General features: G+C 41.2%; 1 protein-coding gene across 5 annotated transcripts; it reads right to left on the bottom strand.

The window, feature by feature from the left end:
* Positions 1 to 299: 299 nt before the first annotated feature.
* LOC132875370 (immunoglobulin lambda-1 light chain-like) lies at positions 300 to 21,980 on the bottom strand. 5 transcript variants are annotated; one of them, XM_060912139.1, is made up of 4 exons: positions 21,743 to 21,980; positions 21,303 to 21,631; positions 1,219 to 1,252; positions 300 to 787 (listed from the first exon to the last, which is right to left on the bottom strand). In XM_060912139.1, exons 1-4 carry the CDS (start codon positions 21,780 to 21,782, stop codon positions 465 to 467), a joined length of 726 nt encoding a protein of 241 aa, XP_060768122.1. In that variant the 5' UTR covers positions 21,783 to 21,980; the 3' UTR covers positions 300 to 464. The 5 variants fall into 5 exon arrangements, 3 of the variants coding, with proteins under 3 accessions (XP_060768122.1, XP_060768123.1, XP_060768124.1); XM_060912140.1 differs by lacking the exons at positions 21,303 to 21,631; positions 21,743 to 21,980 and adding exons at positions 16,741 to 17,062; positions 17,153 to 17,332 and having other exon boundaries at positions 1,219 to 1,253; XM_060912141.1 differs by lacking the exons at positions 21,303 to 21,631; positions 21,743 to 21,980 and adding exons at positions 1,939 to 2,264; positions 2,355 to 2,511.
* Positions 21,981 to 22,267: the final 287 nt, after the last annotated feature.

Raw genomic sequence — 22,267 nt, 5'->3', positions numbered from 1 at the left:
TTCAGACTCTGAGGATTTGTTCTTTTCTGCCTAAAGGTCTTTGGAATTCTCTCTGTTTATCACATTAAACTGGACAGTGATCAGTGTGGGCTTTTCTGCTCTGGATTAAACACGAACGTTGGACATCAGAAGGAGAAAAAAAATCACAAAATCCATCCAGTAGAATTTTATTCAGCAGCATGAACCCTGAATTTGATCCCTTCCTGCTATGATTCTCTGTTTTTTGTCCTTTTGATTTGATGTCTGTGAGATTATCAGCTAGTTTAGAGAATTATAGACAAACAGTTCTTTTTCTGTAATGCTCTTTATTGAACTTCAACTTATTTCTCAAACACAAAAACAAAACGATTGCATCATCAGGATATTATAGTCTCAGTAAGAAGGAATTATTTTCTACAGTTTAAACTGCAGGTCTAAGAAAGATTTGCAACTCAACAGTAAACATGTAAAAGCTGGGATCAGGTTCATTCACTGCATTCAGACTTGTTAATCTTCACCGATGCGGCTTTTCCTCCAGCAGACACTTCACATGTTATGACTTTGTTGTTTTCCCACTCAGAGCTGTCGATGGTCAAATAGCTGCTCAGTGTGAATTTCTTATTGGCTTGCTGCTGCGCAGAGCCGCTGATGACTCCACTGGTGACCGAGTTCCCGTTCACGAACCAACGCACATCAGCAAAACCGCCGGCCACGTCGCTGGCCAAACACACTAGAGTGCCTTTTTTAGACTTCAGCTCTTCACTGGACGGAGGGAGAACGGTCAGAACAGGAGCCGGGAGAGCAGCGTCTGATTCCACACACAGCAGGAGATATTCATTAACCAAAATAACACACATCTAATGTGCAGAGAGGAATGTCATACACTTTTAAATCAATGTTGGAACATTTCCATGAAGAACAAAGCAATAAATCTGTCTGTATGGCAAAATATCAGAAAACAAAACAAATTAAGGATTAAAAATGTCTAAATTAACATTTAGATACATCTCAAGGAAATTACAAATCAAGAAAATAACAAAACAATTCTCCAAGTCTGATATTAAATGTACAATTTATTAAAAACTGACCGAGACACAAAATAAAAGACACATCTGAAATGTCAAACTCACTTTCTCAAACTGGAAAAAGAAATAAAAGTCGATGCGAGAACATGCAGTGTGAATGTGAAGCGGTGTAGAAGTCTAGTGTACGAAAACAGAGGTGAGAAGTTTTACTTACCGCTGACGATCAGCTTTGTTCCTTGGCCGAATACCACAGCGATTCATTCAGTGTCCTCACCCGTACAGAAACCTCCTCAGATACAGAAGTGACAGCAGAGGAAGTGAAACGTCCTCCAGACTCCAGCTCTCTCTTCTACTGTCTACGATCAGCACACACTCCTTTAAGATCCCATTCCAGTGTCAGTGAATCACACGTCTCTGTTCTACACTGTTCTGTTCACACGTCCTGCTGAAGAGAATCAGTGCACGTCATCAAATCTTTCTTGGAGAATCAAGAAACGTCAACAAGAGAAATAAAACCAAGTATGACCCGGAAATCTTCAGCTCTTATCATTCTCTCACACACACTGAGGAGCTCCTTGTGGATCTGGTGTGGACCAGGGAGCAGTTAGTATCTTACACTGTCAGTGTCACTAATCACAAAAATCAGAGGAAATCTGGGGAAAAGCTCTCAGCTGTAGATCACCTGATCATACTGAGCTCATGAATGCAAAGGAACTGAACTGAGAATTTCATAAATGTGGAATAAAAGGTCGTACCGTATCTGTGATCTTCGACTGTGAAGAATTCAAAGTGTCTTCAATGAACATTGAATGAGTTTCCACTTCAGTTCCAGTGATTTGAAGTTGAGGTTTTTGTTGTTTCTCGTGTTGTGTGAAAGCAGAAGTGAGTGTGAGCAGTGAGGAGGTTTTTGTCATGGTGTACATCACTGTGATACGTACTCTTTAGCAGAGCTGTCCCATGTTTTACAGTAATACACTGCCGAGTCTCCCACCTCTACATTACTGATAATCAGGTTATAATCTGATTTAGAGGAGTGTGTAGATGTGAATTTAGGAGACGAGAAACCGGACCCATATTCAGGAGCACTCCAGTCATAACGATATTTTAACATGTACTGAGGAACTCCTCCAGGAACCTGTTTGTACCAGCGTGCAGATCTATCAACAACAGTCCCCAGGTTACAGTCCATGGTGGCCGTCTGCCCTTGAGTCAGTGTGAGAACAGGAGGCTTCTGTGTCACCACAGTCACGCCACTGACACCTGGAATAAAAACAGCACACGTTACATGGCTTCATGCTCACATTAGACGGAGTCCAAATGCTGATGAGCTCCAGAGTTGTGACATCTTACATGAGAGAGCAGTGAGGAGAGAGCAGAGCGCTGGCAGCATCGTGTCCGTGTGTGATGGGACTCTCGTGATGAGTGAAGAGATGAGCAGCGTGAGGAGCAGATAAAGGAGAGACTGCAGGGGCGTGCTATAATAGAGACAGGAGGCGGGGCAGAGGGAGGAGTCATGTGCTCTCGAGTCCACATCTTTACACTGAGTTCTTTAGAATCAGAGTTATCATGTTGTATCTGTTTCAGTATTTATATCATCTGTGGAACCCGACTGCTGAACTGAGTTGAACTTAAATACATTTAACATGTTGACATTCAGAGTTTGTCTCTTTTCCACTCAGAAAGAGGGAAACTACATCATTTCCATGGAGCTGAAATTAGAGATCAGGGGTCCAGCAGGTGTATCCTGAGCGAGAGACGACGTCCACACGCTCATCAGGACTCGGAGTCGTCTCTTGGGGAAAACACAATTATTTCTCAGTGCACCTTTTAAGGACATTGTTGCTCAGTTTTTTAAAGAAATGAACATTGAAATCTCTGCTTGATAAAGTTTCCACAGACCCTCGTTTCTGAATTTCCTCGACTCAGACCAAACTTCATTGAGAGCTGGATCCTTTATGTCAGGGGTTCTGAACCTTATCTACCTTAAGGCCCTCCTATTCATACTTGTAACGAGTCAGGGCCGTTAATAAAGATCTCCAATTATTTTGGCTCATCTATTTTATTAGAATGTAAGAATCTAGTGTAAAGTGTATTCATGGGATGCAACATCACTCCCTGTTACAGACGGGAGTCCAGGAATTAAATAAATGCAAAAAACCAAAGTTTTAAATTGTAGGTTTTGTATGTAAAACTGTATGGATGTGCCAGAAGCCAAAATAAAACCCTGCATGCAGGACATTCACAGTCAAAAGGGATTAATGATCCAAAAGTGGAGTCTGGTCCATTAACACAAGAACTTATTGCCATGTTTGTGTTCAGCAAACAAGCAAGTTATTCAAACCAAGAAATACACTCAAAAGAAGTGGATATAGAAACCACTCAATGGGATTAGATCCTTACACGCTACACTGAAAAAAAATCCTTTGGATTTACTTGATTTTAATGTGTACATCGGTCCCACATGATCAGAATGTGGATTACTGACAATTTCCTTCTCTCAATTAATTATTACTTGTTAAACCAAAATATTTCAATCATGTTCGAGTATTTAAAAGAATCACGTTGATTTAACATGCTTTTAAAGCGATTGCAAAACCAATTAACTGAGTAATGTTAAAGTGATTTCATCATGTTCAGGATACCTGATTTTTAAATGTAACTTTAACCTGATTTATTAAAGCCAGCCAAATGCATTGTAGACACCAGTTTTGTATCCAAGTGTGTGCAAATACAGAAATCAAATATTTAAAAAAAAACTGACTGCACTGACAAAAACCAAAGATTCAGAGTTCTGTATTAAACTTTGACTGTATTGATCCCTAAAACTTTGCAGATCACACACTTTACCTGAACAGAAGGACTCAGTGCAGTTGCCATACAGTAAATTCAGCATCAAAACACAAAAACTGGACACGATAACCACTACATTACCAGCAGGAGATTCAAAACACAAATAATGAAAATACAAACCACAAAAACTGTTTTCACTGTAAATTGACAGCGAAAATACAACCCTGATTCCAAAAAAAAGTTGGGACAAAGTACAAATTGTAAATAAAAATGGAATGCAATGATGTGGAAGTTTCAAAATTCCATATTTTATTCAGAATAGAACATAGATGACATATCAAATGTTTAAACTGAGAAAATGTATCATTTAAAGAGAAAAATTAGGTGATTTTAAATTTCATGACAACAACACATCTCAAAAAAGTTGGGACAAGGCCATGTTTCCCACTGTGAGACATCCCCTTTTCTCTTTACAACAGTTTGTAAACGTCTGGGGACTGAGGAGACAAGTTGCTCAAGTTTAGGGATAGGAATGTTAACCCATTCTTGTCTCATGTAGGATTCTAGTTGCTCAACTGTCTTAGGTCTTTTTTGTCGTATCTTCTGTTTTATGATGCGCCAAATGTTTTCTATGGGTGAAACATCTGGACTGCAGGCTGGCCAGTTCAGTGCCCGGACCCTTCTTCTACACAGCCATGATGCTGTAATTGATGCAGTATGTGGTTTGGCATTGTCATGTTGGAAAATGCAAGGTCTTCCCTGAAAGAGACGTCGTCTGGATGGGAGCATTTGTTGCTCTAGAACCTGGATATACAAATATATAAATATTAATATATATAATTTATAAATTGACAGCAAAAATAAATAAATTAAAAGTTAATTCTGCGTAAAGCGCAATGGATTCATGATACATAGAATCTAACTTTGCACTGCTTTCAGTGTAGCAATGGAAGCACATACAAACTTCAGTCACAGCAGAATAACAGTATAAACTTATCACAGTACATTCAAAAAAATATTGTGAACTGTTCGTACAGCGCAACAGTGCATCCTCAAGAGTGAATACAAAATAACAAGAACAGTATTTTACTGAAGGAAACCAAACTTTCCACAAACTGAATAAGGCAAATAAGATCTAGTGCTTCATTAAAAAAAAAACTTTACCATGAGGGTTAACCCTGTGAACACCATTTTACATAGCTGACAACTTTGACAGATCAAAGTGGATTTACAAACAAAAAGTAATCAACCCTGCATAAACTCGTCCCTGAGAAATAAACACAAATTTTTTTAAAAAAGCAGATACACAACAGAAATCAGTCTGACCCGTTGACTGAGAGAGCCAGTTTTTCAGAGCAAGTGCTTTGTTGGAAAGTTTACCTCCATCCAGTGCCATCCAAATCTTTTGGATTACCTCAAAAGTGTAGTGGAGGTCAGCAGGGTAGCTGAAGTTCAGTGCATATATAATAGCAACAGCTACACTGCAAAAAATAAAAATCTTCGGAAGTTTCTATTTTCAAGTCAAAACATCTAGCCACCCTTATTATAAGACATAATTGCCCAACAAGCAAAACCTCATTTAGCTAGAAAGGCTAGTTTTTAGACAGTCCATCTTGAAAATCTTGTACAGTATAGACAAAATGTCTTTAAAAATTCTTATTTGGAGCACCTTTGAAAATAAAACACGTTTTTTTTAAAACAAGTACATACATTTTGGACATTTATTAAATGCGGTTCATCTTGTTTCAAGAAAAAAAAACAAAGTATGCTTGTTTTGGGAATAAATGAACTTTACTGAAATCTTTGAATCTTTCATTACAATTCAACTCCACCTTACATATCCTAAGTTTACTGCGACTGTTTTCTCAGTCATTCAGAGTGAGCTCCTTCTAGATGCTGTACACACTAGACCAGACAAGTGCCTTCAAAAAGGCTATGAGTGAGTGGAGGGCGTTTTAGTGAGGTCTTTTTGGAATGCTGTGAGTTAAGTTCAGTGGGATTTTGTTTGTTTGTTTTTTTGTGCCTGATCTTGTAAACCCCTCGTACACATGAATAGTCAGTGCCCCCAAAATGCACTGTTGCTTTGGCGTTGTGTAAGCACTAAGTCAAAATGCGTAGACTTTTTATTTTTTTTGGTGCCTGAGGTCCTGGGGAAGTGGAATCTTAAGAGATGTTTTAATGCTTGAATGTTGAAATGGGAAAAAAAATAAACTTGTTGCAATGCTACACGTGTCGTCAACTTGATTCAAGATAGTCTCTGGTCCCGTATCTCGTGCAGCGGATAACTGCCTATTTCATTAAAATTATTCAGATGGTGAAACAAACATCAAATTTGGCACAGATACTCTTCAGAGTCCTGTCTTTCTAAAAAGGGCATTGGCCACGCAAAAAATTCAAAATGGCGGCCGTTTTTCAAGATGGCCGCTGGTGAGTGACAAATTCTTCGTGTAATATATTTCCATCTATTTGCTCTTTTAGTATTTTTTTGCCCTTATAAGCTCATTTTGTGAAACATAATATTTTCTGTTACCATCACAGTGTAATAAACACCACATGCACAGAACACATTCTTGGACAGAGTCAACAAACTGTCACTGACTTTGCAACACCTGGGTAGCCCTTTCCAGGAAGAGAGTCAGGATCTGTACTCCATTGACAGCAAACACATTGCCCACCCCAGCTCAGCAGAACTCCTGCAGACACACTTTGAAAGAGGCCACGCTCAATTTCTTGCATTTTCAGAGTCTTTGGCAAACAATGCAGCCTCCTTCTATGAGCCCATTAGGAGGAACAGAACTGACTTCTTCAGACAAGTAGCTGCTCCAGTGGAACCCTCAAGACAGAAGCTTCTGAAAGAGGACTGTCAGCTGTTCTCGAAGCTGTTTATATCCTGTCAAAGCAGAGAATGTAATCTACATGAGTTTTTCCAGCATGAGAATCAAGCATTCCCAGCTGCACTGAGTGAGGGTGGAAGGCTGTATACATGCCAGAAAGCTCAACTGACCTCTGTCCTGGAGGGTCATGTTACACCAGAAGACACGACACCAGAGTCCGATGTCCTGATTGTAGATGGGTCTGTTCTAGTCCATACATTGCCACCAAAGAGAGGGAAAACCTTTGAGGACTATGCACTATTGGACTTCCTGCCAGTGATACAGTCCTACAGTAGCAAACACACTGCCACACATCTTGTCTTTGATGTATACACCACATCAAGTCTCAAAGCTGACACCAGGATCCAACGTGGCCAGGGAGGGAGGCACAAGGTGACAGACAAGAACACCATTCCATCCAACTGGCGCAATTTCCTCAGACACAATGACAACAAAACTGAGTTGTTCCAGTTCCTGGCAGACAAGGTTGCCCAGATGTCTGCAGCAAACCTGGTTATTGTGACAAAAGGATCTGCTGTCCTCAGCACCCATGAGACTGGCCTTCAGGAGCTGGACAAGTGCACTCATGAGGAAGCTGACAGCCGCATCTTTGTGCATGCGAAGTATGCTGTGGAACATGGGAGCAAAACCATTGTGATCAAGGCAAATGACACAGATATTGTCATCATTGCACTGAGTGTCTTCCACATACTTCAGAGTCTGGGGTTGGAGTACCTTTGGGTGGCATTTGGCCAAGGCCAGAGCTTGCAATGGATCAGCATCCATGACATGTGTAAACATATGAGCCAGGAAAAGATGTCTGGCATCTTGTTCTTTCATGCCTTCACAGGCTGTGACACCGTCTCAGCCTTCAGGAACAAGGGCAAGAAGACGGCTTGGCAAACATGGGACATCTGTCCTGGGGCCTCCCCTGCATTCTCCAAACTGAGTCAGTACCCTCTCACAGTAGAAGAGGGTGACCTGCAGATCCTGGAGAAGTTTGTCATACTCATGTATGACAGGTCCAGCACTGCTGCCACTGTGGATGAGGCCAGGTTTGACGTTTGCAAGGAAACAAAGGCCCTATGAAGCCATTCCACCAACCAAAGCAGCTCTGCTTCAACATACAAAGCGTGCTGCTTACCAGGCTGGTTGTGTGTGGGGCCAAGCAACCCAATGTCAGCCAGAACCAGAGAGTCCTGCTGACTGGGGATGGCAGAAGTCAGGTGAAGCATGGCAGGTTTTCTGGACAGCCAACTCTCCCATAGCCAGGAGTTGCCAACAGCTAACCAAGTGTGGCTGCAAAGCAGGCTGTCGTGGCAGGTGCAAATGCTACAAGCTGGGTCTGACCTGCACAGCTTTGTGCAGTTGCAAGTGTGAAGTCTAAATCTCTTTTTTTATATCTCAATTTTTTTCTTTATTTTTGTATTTTTTAAATATTATGGTATAATTTTTTTTGTTTATATATTATATAGCCAAAACAATCACAGTAACATGCCCATGTTCAGTGTCTTGAATCCAGATATATATGATATCTTTCCTATGGTTACTGTTTGTATGTGTAACGGATCTCAAGCAGCACAGAAACAGAAGTTCTTGGACGGCAGTTTATTTCCTTGGACAAAAAAAATAAATAATAATTAACAGCACTCTCAATCGGCGTGACTGCAGCATCCAAGCCAGGATAACTTTCTTCTGGCTGCGTATTAATACTAATGCAAAAAGCTACATACATTTTGACACATGGAGACACATACCTTGGACAAAAAAAAAAAATAACAGCACTCTCAATCGGCATGACTGCAGCGTCTGTACAATCAAAATAAGCAAACAAATAACATTACATTCATTTGTGCTGACGTATGCAATGCCACTGTCTCAGAATACGGGAGATGGGACAGACAGAATGTTCATGTACGAGTTCGGTAGTTAATTAGTGTTCGGAAACCGAGTAAACATTCGGAATTCCTTCACGCCCATATAACAACAATACATGCACAATACAATCTTGATGCTTAATACATGTAAAGCTAAATGGATTTTGCATGCATACTAGGATATTACCCACAAAATGAACAGAATGCTAATGCATCAAATGCGGAAGCCATCGTGAGGAATAAGCTAGTCACTCATGGTAACTCGTGGTGACAGGAAAAATTAATAAAACTTCCTAACAGTTCGGCTAATTCCAACCATATCCTCACAATGTGCACACAATTACATAAATCATAAGATGTATCGAATTTACAAATTACAGTGCATTTTAACATGAAGAAGCATACAGTAGAATAAAACGAGAGTGCTTAATATAATGAACCTTACCCAAGCCAGGATAACTTTCTTCTGGCTGGGAGTACGGCGACCACAAAGGGTCAAAGCGGCAGACCTGCAGTTCTCTCAGCGTCCAAAGGTGTCTCCAACAACAATTAACCAGAACACTGCTGTGCTCAATAATGGCAAAACTCACACAACTATATTATTTATGAGCAGTATTTTCTTACTCTGTTACACCCAACTCCCCTGAATTTTGCCAAATTAGAACAGCAGCCATAAAGTACATCGAATGAAATCTATACGCAAGGAGGGTCGCCAACAACAGGGCAGCCAACCACAAAAGTATCCAATAAGGACGACATGGAGGAAGAGTAAAGTATCCCACCAATCAACCGGCAGTAGGGTGCCTTGTACACCCCACAAGACCCACCCATTCCTTGTACCCAAGGCCACTAAAGCAGCAAATAATCAGAAATAAAATAACAACCAGACTATAACTGAGAAAAACTAAGATAAGGACCTAGAAATGGTCTGCATGAATGGGTGTCTGTGAGAAATGGCTTGTCTAGACATTGTGTGTATCAGTCTGTCAACTGGTTTGATAATACGACCAAACCTAGACCTCAACTGTGTGGAGAAACTGGGATTACTAGACTGTGCGACTGAAACTACTGTATCATCACTCTGTGTAGATGCACTTTGTGTGTGACTAGCATCTCCCCTGTGTGTTGTCACTGACTGGCTGTCATTGTGTGTGTGTCTGTATGTGTGTGCCTCTGAGTCACAACTGACTATCATTCTCCCTGAGTTACTGGCAGGAACAGGTACACTAGTGTCAGGACGAGGTGCCAGCCCATAGTCAGGGGCAACTGACTGATCTCCTGTGTAGTCTGCACTCATCTCCATGTCGCTTTTAAGGACTCCTTCACTGTCAGCCGATGCCACATGTGAGCACTTTGGGAAGGGTGACTGGGTAATCCATTCAACAGTTCTTCGTGTATGATCTGTGGGCTCTGAGACAGTTACAACTTGATGTCCAGTGTTGCTCTGCATACGAGTTTCCTGAATAGAACTTTGTCCAGGACATTCAGACAGTCCGTTATGTAAGAAACTGTGCTCTACAGCAGATGTGGCCCCATCGCTTGGATCTGACAATTGAGAGGAAGAAGCTGAGGAAACGGGACCGGACAGCTCACTTATGTCACCAACGGGCAGGAAATTGACCAGCATCAACAGGTTGCGGTGGACGACTCTCTCCTGTCCAGTGGTCGTATCCTGAATCTTGTAAGTGTGGGTGTCATTGTTCTTGTCCACAACAGTGTATACGGTGGACTCCCAACGGTCTGCCACTTTTCTCTTCCCTCTTTCTTTCTTTCTTATTCGCAACAAGTACACGGTCACCAATGGCAATAGTGGGACCCTTCACCCGTCTGTTGTAGAGTGCTGTGTGACGGTGCTGTTCTTTCATGGCATGCTCCTGAGCTATCAATATAGCATCCTTCAGATCTTTCTCCAGAGATGCAACATACTTGTCATAACTGACTACTTCAGGATCATTCAAAACTGTACGGAAGAGCACATCGACAGGCAAATGAGGAGTACGTCCAAACATTAAATAAAAAGGTGCATATCCTGTCGTTTCATGGATCGTGCTGTTGTACATGAATGTCAGTGTTTGAAGCCGTCTCGGCCAAGTGACTTTGTTATCTAGAGGAAGGGCACGGATCATGTCTCCAAGAGTTCTATTAAAACGTTCCACACTGCCATTGCCCATGGGGTGGTATGGAGTGGTGTGTGATTTCCTTACATCAGAGACTCTGAGTAGCTCAGTGATCAGTTGACTCTCGAAGCTGGGCCCTTGGTCACTGTGGATACGTTCAGAGAACCCAAAAACACAAAAGAACTTGTCCCAGAGAACTCTCGCAACTTGCTTCGCAGACTGGTCTTTGCAAGGGAATGCCTGGGCCATTCTTGTAAAATGGTCAGTCACTACAAGCACATCAACAGACTTGTTCCTTGCATCCTCAGCTGACCAGAAGAAGTCAATACAGACAAGTTGGAGTGGCCTGGTAGAACTAATGCTTTCCAGGGGTGCCCTATCAACAGGCTCAGCTGTCTTGCTGACAATGCAGCGTTTGCAATTGCGGACATGGTCTCTCACATCTCTGTTGAGATTGAGCCAAAAGAACCTCTGTCTGGCCAACCCAAGACTCCTGAACTGGCCCTGATGGCCGGCATCATCATGGACACCCCTCAGAACGTCCACTTTTAGAGAGTCAGGGACAACATATTGGTGGCGCTTAAACTTTGTGACTTGGTCCCTTGACAGTCTGTAGAGAATTCCATTACTCAAGACTAATTTCTCCCAATGCTTTAAATATCTCAGGACTGTGACTGACTCTTTGGTTCGCTCTCTCCTGGAGGGTCTGCGACGTCTTTCCATGTAGTACAAGACATGAGAGAGGGTTCTGTCCTTAAGTTGTTCATCACGTAGTTCCTTCTCTGTATAAGCAGGCAGTGAATCTTGACCATCTGGGACCAGCTGAGGGACATGATGGAGAACTTCGACAGCACGTGTTCTTGCCCCACTCTCCCACTGAGTGTGTGACTGCAGGACAGCAGACGTCTCACACACCCCAATAGACATGGTATGGACTTGTAAAGGAGCAGAGACAGTTTCATCCTGGTCATCACCTTGATCAGAGCCACAATTTTGGGAGCTGCGGAAGGCATTTTGAACAGAGCCGCAAGTTACACCCCGGACTTCAGACAGAAGGCTGCTGTAGGGCTCCTGGAGTAGTCTGTGGCTGACCCTCTCCTTCACAAAAGGCACATGGCTAAGGGCGTCAGCCACCACATTCTTTGGCCCAGGGACATACTTAATGTCGAAGTTGTAGCAGGCTAACTTGGCCACCCAGCCTTGCTCACAGCAGTCCAACATTGGTTTTGTCATGATGTGGGTCAACGGGTTGTTGTCGGTCCACACTGTGAACCTATGACCTTTTAACCAGTGACTCAACTTGTCAGTGACGGCCCACTTCAAAGCCAGAAACTCTAAACGATGTGCTGGGTAATTCTTTTGTGACTGAGACAGTGATTTACTGGCAAAGGCAATGGGTCTCGCCCTGGTCTCTCCCTCCTGTATCTGAGATAGAACAGCTCCTATGCCATCAAGAGACGCATTCACAGACAACATGCGCCATCTGCTTCCATCAGGTCGACACTTGACATCTTCATGATACCCTCAATCTTACTAGGGTCAGTGGACACACCAGCCTCGTCTATAACATGCCCAAGGAACCTCACAGACTTGCGTAAGAAGAAGCACTTCTTGGGGGCTAACTTGAGATTGTGATTGCGTAGCCTGCTGAACACCATCTCCAAGCGTTCCAGAGCAGTTGCTTCATCAGGAGCAAAGACCAACAGGTCATCCAAGTAGCAAAGCAGGCTCAGATAATTCTGATCCCCAAAAATGCATGTCATCATTCGCATAAAACTGCCAGGGATATTACACAGACCTTGTGGTAGACGATTGTACTCGTATAAGCCCATCGGAGTGGTAAAGGCAGAGTATTTTTTGTCGTCTTCATGAAGCGGCATATTATAAAACCCGGAGGTTAGGTCCATGGTGCTAAAAAGTGCATTGCCGCCAAGTGCTCCCAAGCAGTCGGCCTGGTGAGGCAGAGGGTGAGCATCCTTGAGAGTTCGCTTGTTCAACCAGCGAAAATCTGTGCAGACACGGAGATCTCCATTCTTTTTCCACACGAGAACTAAAGGGGATGCGTACTCACTGGTGGACTTCCTAATGATCTCCCTCTCCTCCATTTCATTCAGTACCTGACGAAGCTTCTGATACTGGCTTGGGGGCACTCGCCTGAAAGGGAGTCGAAATGGCAGCTGATCTGACAGGTGAATGCGATGAACAAAGCCACTTGCCTCTCCACAATCCAGGTGGTGGTGTGAGAAGATGTCATTATAGCGGATGATTAGGTCAGTCAATTTGTCTTTACACTGCTCAGTCACGTCACAGGGGTCTAAATCAATTTGAGCAAGTCCAACTGATTGCAGCTTATTGTCAGCAGCACAGTCAACATTTGCAAAAATGGTGGCTGCAAGAGAGCAACTGGCCAGTGGAACCTCAGAGTGTGTGTCATCCATGTCCTCTAATGCAATACAGGGAAAAACATCAGCCAATTTGGCATTGCATCTGACTAGGACAGGCTTGTCAGAGGTGTCGATAAGCTTTAATGGCATGCATCTGTCTTGCCTCAAAGACATCACCATTCTCACAACAAGAATCCCTCTTGGGGCTGAGCGGCATGTTGTGAGCTCCATCATTACTGTACTTCCAGGAGACACTGTAGTGGATCTGGGTAACCTCCCCCACAGCAGGTACTCCCGGCCAGGTTCCAGGCACACAGCTGAGTTGCTCCTGACAATGCCAGTTCTGTAGGGGACAACATCTCCTCTCCAACGGTCCAGACCAGACAATGTGCACACAATTACATAAATCATAAGATGTATCGAATTTACAAATTACAGTGCATTTTAACATGAAGAAGCATACAGTAGAATAAAACGAGAGTGCTTAATATAATGAACCTTACCCAAGCCAGGATAACTTTCTTCTGGCTGGGAGTACGGCGACCACAAAGGGTCAAAGCGGCAGACCTGCAGTTCTCTCAGCGTCCAAAGGTGTCTCCAACAACAATTAACCAGAACACTGCTGTGCTCAATAATGGCAAAACTCACACAACTATATTATTTATGAGCAGTATTTTCTTACTCTGTTACATATGACCAAAATATTTTACCCTATGGTATTTTTGGTGGCCAACTTCGATGCTGTCTTGACCCATGTCATGGCCAGTTTGGCTCGAATAACATATTAATAAACTTCCTTGATTAAAACACCTCATTGGATCAAAAAATCGTGTCTCTATCTGAATTAGTTGCTGAGGTATAGATAGTTTTCACATGACGTCACAGAGTCGGGGATTCCCTGGTGGCAGCCATCTTGGAGGGCTAGCTTACCGTACGGGTCACTGAGCACACATTGTAGCACGCGAGTTACATTCATTTATATATTATTTACATTTATAGTTACATTACTACTATTTAAAGCTAGCAATGGTGCACACCTGTTGTATTCACGGCTGTCGTAATAGGTCAGATGATGAAGTCAAGCGGAGCTTTTATGGAATTCCCACTGTACGGGAGCACGAAGGCGAGCAAACAAACTCAGCATACAAAGGAGAAATCTATGGCTTGCGAGATTCAACCGCAAGGATTATCAGCCTTCCAAACACAGCAAAGTCTGCTCCGATCATTTTATAAGTGGTAAGTTGTTTAAATAAACAATCAATTGTGTTTAAGTTTGTTTTTGGAAACCAAAACATCATGTGAACAATCTCTGGAGAATGCCTAACTGGAACTGCTGAGTGTACGTTTACATTGTAATGTACACTTAATATCACTCGTTTGTCACGTTTCTATTTGACACTTGTCACTTCACTCACGCAAGGGTCATTTTTGAAAAACATTTTAGGTCTATTCTGTATGATTTCATTTGTGTTTGGGATGCAAACAGCGCGCCTTTTGGCGGATGCCGCCTGAATCGCGCAGATCCGGGGGTTTTTTTGGGGGGGGGGCGTTGGGAGTGTCTGATTGTAATTTCAAAGTAAATTCTGTATTAAAATTACTAAATAAGCAAATCCGTTACAGTCCATGAAACAGGAAGTATAAGGATAAGAAAAAAACAGTTTAAATCGGGAAGCTGCGCACATTTGTGCAGTCTGAGCGGTGTGCAGGACTGCGCAAATGTGCGCAGCTTCCCGATTTAAACTGTTTTTTTCTCATCCTTATACTTCCTGTTTCATGGACTGTAACGGATTTGCTTATTTAGTAATTTTAATACAGAATTTACTTTGAAATTACAATCAGACACTCCCAACGCCCCCCCCCCCAAAAAAAAAAAAAAAAAAAAAACCCCGGATCTGCGAGATTCCGGCGGCATCTGCCAAAAGGCGCGCTGTGAATATATAAAGTTGTATATATCAGACAGCCTTTAAAGTTTGATGAAGTCAGTTTCAGGCTTTGGAGCAGGCTTTGGCAGTTTCAGGCTTTGGCAGCCCTGCATAGTCACTTGAAAATGCATCTTTGTCCACTTCGTAGGGGTCAATTCCCCCAATCAAGGCCAGTTTGGCTGCATACCATTGTCGTGAGATGTCGTCTAATGTATCTATATACTTCTGTTTGCTTGATTTTGCCGACATTGATCTTTATTTTAGAAAACTGACTATATAACTTCATAAATTCGTCCGAGATAACGTAGCTGGTAGTGGCGATGGTCCGTTTTGTTTGCCCTCCAAGATGGCAGCTGGGGGGCGTTCCCCGGAATGCCGTGACGTCAGTGAAAACTATCTATTAAGTTTTTTACCATTTGTGGCCGCCATTTTGGACGCCATCTTGGATATTTCCCAAGCAACACTTTCTGTAACTAAAATTACCTGTATGCAGCAACTTATCACCCAAATCCATGGAGTTGAGCTCAAAAATTCTGCATACTTTGTCCCTTATGTAACCTCATCCAATCACTTTCAACCACAGATGTCGGCCATCTTGAAAAATGGTCGCCATCTTGGATTTTCATGTGGCCACCGCCTTTTTTGAAAAGAGCAGGTCCTGGAGACAATCTGTGCCAAATTTCATGCTTGTTTCACCATCTGAACGATTTTTACAGTTATCTGCTGTACTAATCTAGAGTATTTTACTAATTATAGGTCACAAAAGGAGAATCTTTTAAGCTAGCAATGCTTAGTTGTAGAATTTAACAATACTAATATTAGTATATTTATCTTAAATTCAGTTTTTACTGCCAAGACTTTGTCATGAATTTAAGTGAAATACCCTTAAAATGAAATAAATAAAAAGGACTTGAATGGTTAAATGTAAGAAGTACGATCTTGTTATAAGAACTATTTTGATTATTTTGAGTTAATCAGATCTCAGATAATAAGTTCCCCAATCTTATTTTGGAATTATTTCATCTAAAAACAGGTTAGATTTTTCATCTTACTTTAAGAAATCTTACCAAGTCAAATTTGACTAGTTCCATTGGCAGATTTTTTTTTCACCTGATTCAAGCAAATATGCTTTGTTTTAATCTTTTATTTCTTATTTTTGAAAGGCCATTTTTTGCAGTGCACTGCAAAAAATGATATCTTAGCAAGTGAAAATATCTTGAAAATAGTTGAAACGATCAAGCATTTACGATTAGAAGAATAGGAGACCCCAATTCTGAGATTATTAACCTAGTTCTGGATTGCAACCCACTTATTCTAGGATGTCTTATCAAGTAAAAATATCTGTCCATGCCGCAAGATAATTTCACTCATATGAAGTATTTTCTCCTCAAATTCAGGTATCAGTTTTTTGCAGTGTGGATCTGGTGTGGACCAGGGAGCAGTTAGTATCTTACACTGTCAGTGTCACTAATCACAAAAATCAGAGGAAATCTGGGGAAAAGCTCTCAGCTGTAGATCACCTGATCATACTGAGCTCATGAAAGCCAAAGAACTGAAGTGAGAGTTTCATAAATGTGGAATAAAAGGTCGTACCGTATCTGTGAACATCGACTGGGAAGAATTAATCGTGTCTTCAGTGAACATCGAGTGAGTTTCCACTTCAGTTCCAGTGATTTGAAGGTGAGGTTTTTGTTGTTTCTCGTGTTGTGTGAAAGCAGAAGTGAGTGTGAGCAGTGAGGAGGTTTTTGTCATGGTGTACATCACTGTGATACCTCCTCTTTAGCAGAGTTGTCCCATGTCTCACAGTAATACACTGCCGAGTCTCCCACCTCTACATTACTGATAATCAGGTTATAATCTGATTTAGAGGAGTGTGGAGATGTGAATTTAGGAGATGAGAAACCGGACCCATATTTAGGAGAGCTCCAGTCACGATAATTTGCTATTATGTATTGAGGAACTCCTCCAGGAACCTGTTTGTACCAGCTGACATAGTTGTCAACAGTCCCCAGGTTACATTCCATGGTGGCCGTCTGCCCTTGAGTCAGTGTGAGAACAGGAGGCTTCTGTGTCACCACAGTCACACCACTGACACCTGGAATAAAAACAGCACACGTTACATGGCTTCATGCTCACATTAGACGGAGTCCAAATGCTGATGAGCTCCAGAGTTGTGACATCTTACATGAGAGAGCAGTGAGGAGAGAGCAGAGCGCTGGCAGCATCGTGTCCGTGTGTGATGGGACTCTCGTGATGAGTGAAGAGATGAGCAGCGTGAGGAGCAGATAAAGGAGAGACTGCAGGGGCGTGCTATAAGAGAGACAGGAGGCGGGGCAGAGGGAGGAGCCATGTGCTCTCGAGTCCACATCTTTACACTGAGTTCTTTAGAATCAGAGTTATCATGTTGTATCTATTTCAGTATTTATATCATCTGTGGAACCCAACTGCTGAACTGAGTTTAAATCAAATAAATTTTTAAACATGTTGACATTCAGAGTTTGTCTCTTTTCCACTCAGAAAGAGAGAAACTACATCATTTCCATGGAGCTGAAATTAGAGATCAGGGGTCCAGCAGGTGTATCCTGAGCGAGAGACAACGTCCACACACTGATCAGGACTCGGAGTCGTCTCTTGGGGAAAACACAATTATTTATCAGTGCACCTTTTAAGGACATTGTTGCTCAGTTTTTTAAAGAAATGAACATTGAAATGTCTGCTTGATAAAGTTTCCACAGACCCTCGTGTTCTGAATTTCCTTGACTCAGACCAAACTTCATTGAGAGCTGGATCCTTTATGTCAGGGGTTCTGAACCTTATCTACCTTAAGGCCCTCCTATTCATACTTGTAACGAGTCAGGGCTGTTAAAAAAGATCTCCAATTATTTTGGCTCACCTATTTTAATAGAATGTAATAATCTAGTGTAAAGTGTATTCATGGGCTGCAACATCACTCCCTGTTACAGATGGGAGTCCAGGAATTAAATAAATACAATAAAACCAAAGTTTTTAATTGTAGGTTTTGAATTTACAACTGTATTGGTGTGCCAGATGTCAACATAAAACCTTGCATGCAGGACATTCACAGTCAAAAGGGATTAATGATCCAAAAGTGGAGTCTGGTCCATTAACACAAGAACTTATTGTCATGTTTGTGTTCAGCAAACAAGCAAGTTATTCAAATCAAGAAGTACACTCAAAAGAAGTGGAAATAGAAACCACTCAATGGGATTAGATCCTCACACGCTACAATGAAAAAAAATCCTTTGGATTTAATTGATTTTAATGTGTACATCGGTCCCACATGATCAGAATGTGGATTACTGACAATTTCCTTCTCTCAATTAATTATTACTTGTTAAACCAAAATATTTCAATTATGTTCGAGTATTTAAAAGAATCATGTTGATTTCACATATTTTTTAAAGCGATTGCAAAACCAATTAACTGAGTAATGTTAAAGTGATTTCATCATGTTCAGGATACCTGATTTTTAAATGTAACTTTAACTTGATTTACTAAAGCCAGCCAAATGCATTGTAGACACCAGTTTTGTATCCGAGTGTGTGCAAATACAAAAATCAAATATTAAAAAAAAAAAAAAAACTGACTGCACTGACAAAAACCAAAGATTCAGAGTTCTGTATTAAACTTTGACTGAATTGATCCATAAAACTTTGCAGATCACACACTTTACCTGAACAGAAGGACTCAGTGCAGTTGCCATACAGTAAATTCAGCATTAAACACAAACTGGACACGATAACCACTACATTACCGGCAGTAGATTCAAAACACAAATAATGAAAATACAAACCACAAAAACTGTTCACAGTAAATTGACAGCAAAAATAAAAAAATTAAAAGTAAATTCTGCGTAAAGCGCAATGGATTCATGATACATAGAATCTAACTTTGCACTGCTTTCAGTGTAGCAATGGAAGCACATACAAACTTCAGTCACAGCAGAATAACAGTATAAACTTATCACAGTACATTCAAAAAAATATTGTGAACTGTTCGTACAGCGCAAAAGTGCATCCTCAAGAGTGAATACAAAATAACAAGAACAGCATTTTACTGAAGGAAACCAAACTTGCCACAAACTGAATAAGGCAAATAAGATCTAGTGCTTCGTTAAAAAAAACTTTACCATGAGGGTTAACCCTGTGAACACGATTTTACATAGCTGATAACTTTGACAAATCAAAGTGGATTTACAAACAAAAAGTAAATCAACCCTGCATAAACTCGTCACTGAGAAATAAACACAAATAATTTTTTTTAAAAAGCAGATACACAACAGAAATCAGTCTGACCCGTTGACTGAGAGAGCCAGTTTTTCAGAGCAAGTGCTTTGTTGGAAAGTTTACCTCCATCCAGTGCCATCCAAATCTTTTGGATTACCTCAAAAGTGTAGTGGAGGTCAGCAGGGTAGCTGAGGTTCAGTGCATATATCATAGCAACAGCTAATGCTACATTATCAAGATCTTGTAACACCTTGATGCCTTCAAGAACAATGCCACACTGCAAAAAATGATATCTTAGCAAGTGAAAATATCTTGAAAATGGTTGAAATGATCAAGCATTTCCTATTAGAAGAATAGGAGACCCCAATTCTGAGATTATTAACCTAGTTCTGGATTGCAACCCACTTATTCTAGGATGTTTTATCAAGTAAAAATATCTGTCCATGCCGCAAGATAATTTCACTCATATGAATTATTTTCTCCTCAAATTCAGGTATCAGTTTTTTGCAGTGCAATGTCCTCTGCTTCATCACTTGAGCGATGTTCTTTAGGAACATAGATCCCAACAGTGGTGTCTTCAATGGCCTCGTTGATGGTGTTTTGATCCATGCTCTGTACAAAACAGACAAAAGGTAGGTAAACCAAAGTGAGGTAAATCAAACCTTTTCACCAAGCCCTATCGAGAAAAGGAAAAACATAACATAGTGACACGATAGATCAAGGTCAGGTGAAAGTTAGAAGGAAGGTAAATTTAAAGACAAGAACAAGTAACTACAGCAGAACATTATATAAACATTTAATAAAATGGAAGCATTATCTGTTCCATGATAAAACACTTTGAATGCACCTGCTGACTGGCTGAAATAATGTTATGAGGCTCGGTCCGAGCCACTTTGTTGCCCACTGACAAATCAATGGAACCATGGTTGTGTATGAACACTGGATTTTTTTTCAGCGCACACACAGATCAGACAGCTGGCGGACCATGAGGAGATATTTACTGAATTTGACAAAAAGTGTATTGCACAGTTGTTCTTGAGAACCATTTATTCTACGTTTAAGATAATTTAACCAACAACAAGATTGATTATGTTATGAAACAGAAAAAATAGATTATAAAAGTGATAATACATTCTTTTAAATCGATGAATAATTTCAGCACAAGTGATCAAGAATGAGAACAAGAGAAGAGGGGAAGATAAGTGTAAGCACCGATTCATATACATGCCACATATTCCTGTACAAGGTTATCTGGACCTTCACCTATGAAGACACAGACTCCCTTAATGATGCACTCTCATCCAGCATCGACATCACACTGAAAGGACATTTTTCTAGATTAGCATCTTAATTCAGTCCATGTGCCTTAATTTAACCACATCTGCTGGTATAAACTGTCATATGGGTGCACATTTCTTTTTTCAGGTTTCCTGTGATTGTGTGAGCCTTGCCATGTACGCCAAATCACGTGGGAGGAAAATTGAAGGGAAAGAGACAGAAAGAAAGAGAAGGTAGAGAAATATATGAAGATAAATAAGGAAATAGAGGAACGGTTAAAGTTGATACAAAAAGATGCAGTAGTGGAAGGACAAAAGATGAAAAGTAAATGTGCAAAAAAAAAAAAACCAGAAGTAAATTAAACATTTCTAGGACTGTGGGACCCCGGCATCACTTACATTAGCCATTTGTGCAGTGATTTTTTTTTTTTTTCGCCTTATACCTAGCTGTCCTCCTCTCCTTTGGAACAGCCTTTTCAGGTTGTCAGAGTGGAGGTTCAGTGTCACTAATCACAAAAATCAGAGGAAATCTGGGGAAAAGCTCTCAGCTGTAGATCACCTGATCATACTGAGCTCATGAAAGCCAAAGAACTGAACTGAGAGTTTCATAATTGTGGAATAAAAGGTCGTATCGTATCTGTGATCTGCGACTGTGAAGAATTCAAAGTGTCTTCAGTGAACATCAAGTGAGTTTCCACTTCAGTTCCAGTGATTTGAAGTTGAGGTTTTTGTTGTTTCTCGTGTTGTGTGAAAGCAGAAGTGAGTGTGAGCAGTGAGGAGGTTTTTGTCATGGTGTACATCACTGTGATACATACTCTTTAGCAGAGTCGTCCCATGTTTTACAGTAATACACTGCTGAGTCTCCCACCTCTACATTACTGATTATTAACTGATAGTCGATTTTTGAAGAGGCTTTTGATGTGAATCGTGTGGAAGAAAAATTGTCTCCATATTTATCAGGAGAGGTGTGAGACTGATAAAATCTCAACACAAACTGTGGAGCTTCTTGTGGAATCTGTTTATACCAGGAGACATAGTAGTTTTCATCCTTCGCGATGTTACAGTCCAGAGTGACAGTTTTTCCCTTATCTTCTGTTATAACCGAAGGCTTTTGCGTCACAACTTTCTGTGAACTGACCACTGCAACAGAAAGCAACACCGAGTGTCAGAGTGTCATTATCACTGAACAGAGCTTTATAATGAAGGAAAAGGCATCAGTGTGAAGAGGAAAAGCAGGAGCAGGAATCTTACATGCCAGAGCAGGGAGCAGAGCGCAGACGGTGAGCAGCATGATGTCAGTGAGATCAGCAGAGTGATGAACAGAGTCGAGCCAGCTTTCATAAAGAGTCAGAGGCGGGACCTGGATCTGCTATCAGCCAATCAGACCAGTGGAAAGAACAGCAGATGTCAATCTCATGTCAGTGCTTTAGATTAATGAGACGCACTTTCAGATATCAGTCTGTAAATACAGCAAGAACCCACAACATGAATCAGAACACATCACAATAACATGATCAGGATCACAGTTGAGTTTGATTGAACCTGATTTCCATTAGAATTATTGATGCATTGAAATGAATAGTTTTATTGAAGCATTAACATACAGAGTTTGTCGTTTTTCCACTCAGAGAGAAGTGAAAGAAAGAAACCACATCATTTTCATGGAGCTGAAATTAGAGATTCGAGGCCAGCAGGTGTATCCTGAGCGAGAGACGACGTCCACACACTGATTAGGACTCTGACAACCTCTTGTGGAAAATTTCCACATCAGTGCTC

This window comes from Neoarius graeffei, chromosome 28, assembly GCF_027579695.1.
Source record: "Neoarius graeffei isolate fNeoGra1 chromosome 28, fNeoGra1.pri, whole genome shotgun sequence".
Taxonomy (NCBI): domain Eukaryota; kingdom Metazoa; phylum Chordata; class Actinopteri; order Siluriformes; family Ariidae; genus Neoarius; species Neoarius graeffei.
Note: the sequence above shows the minus strand (reverse complement) of the source record. Positions and strands in the feature narration are given on the sequence as shown.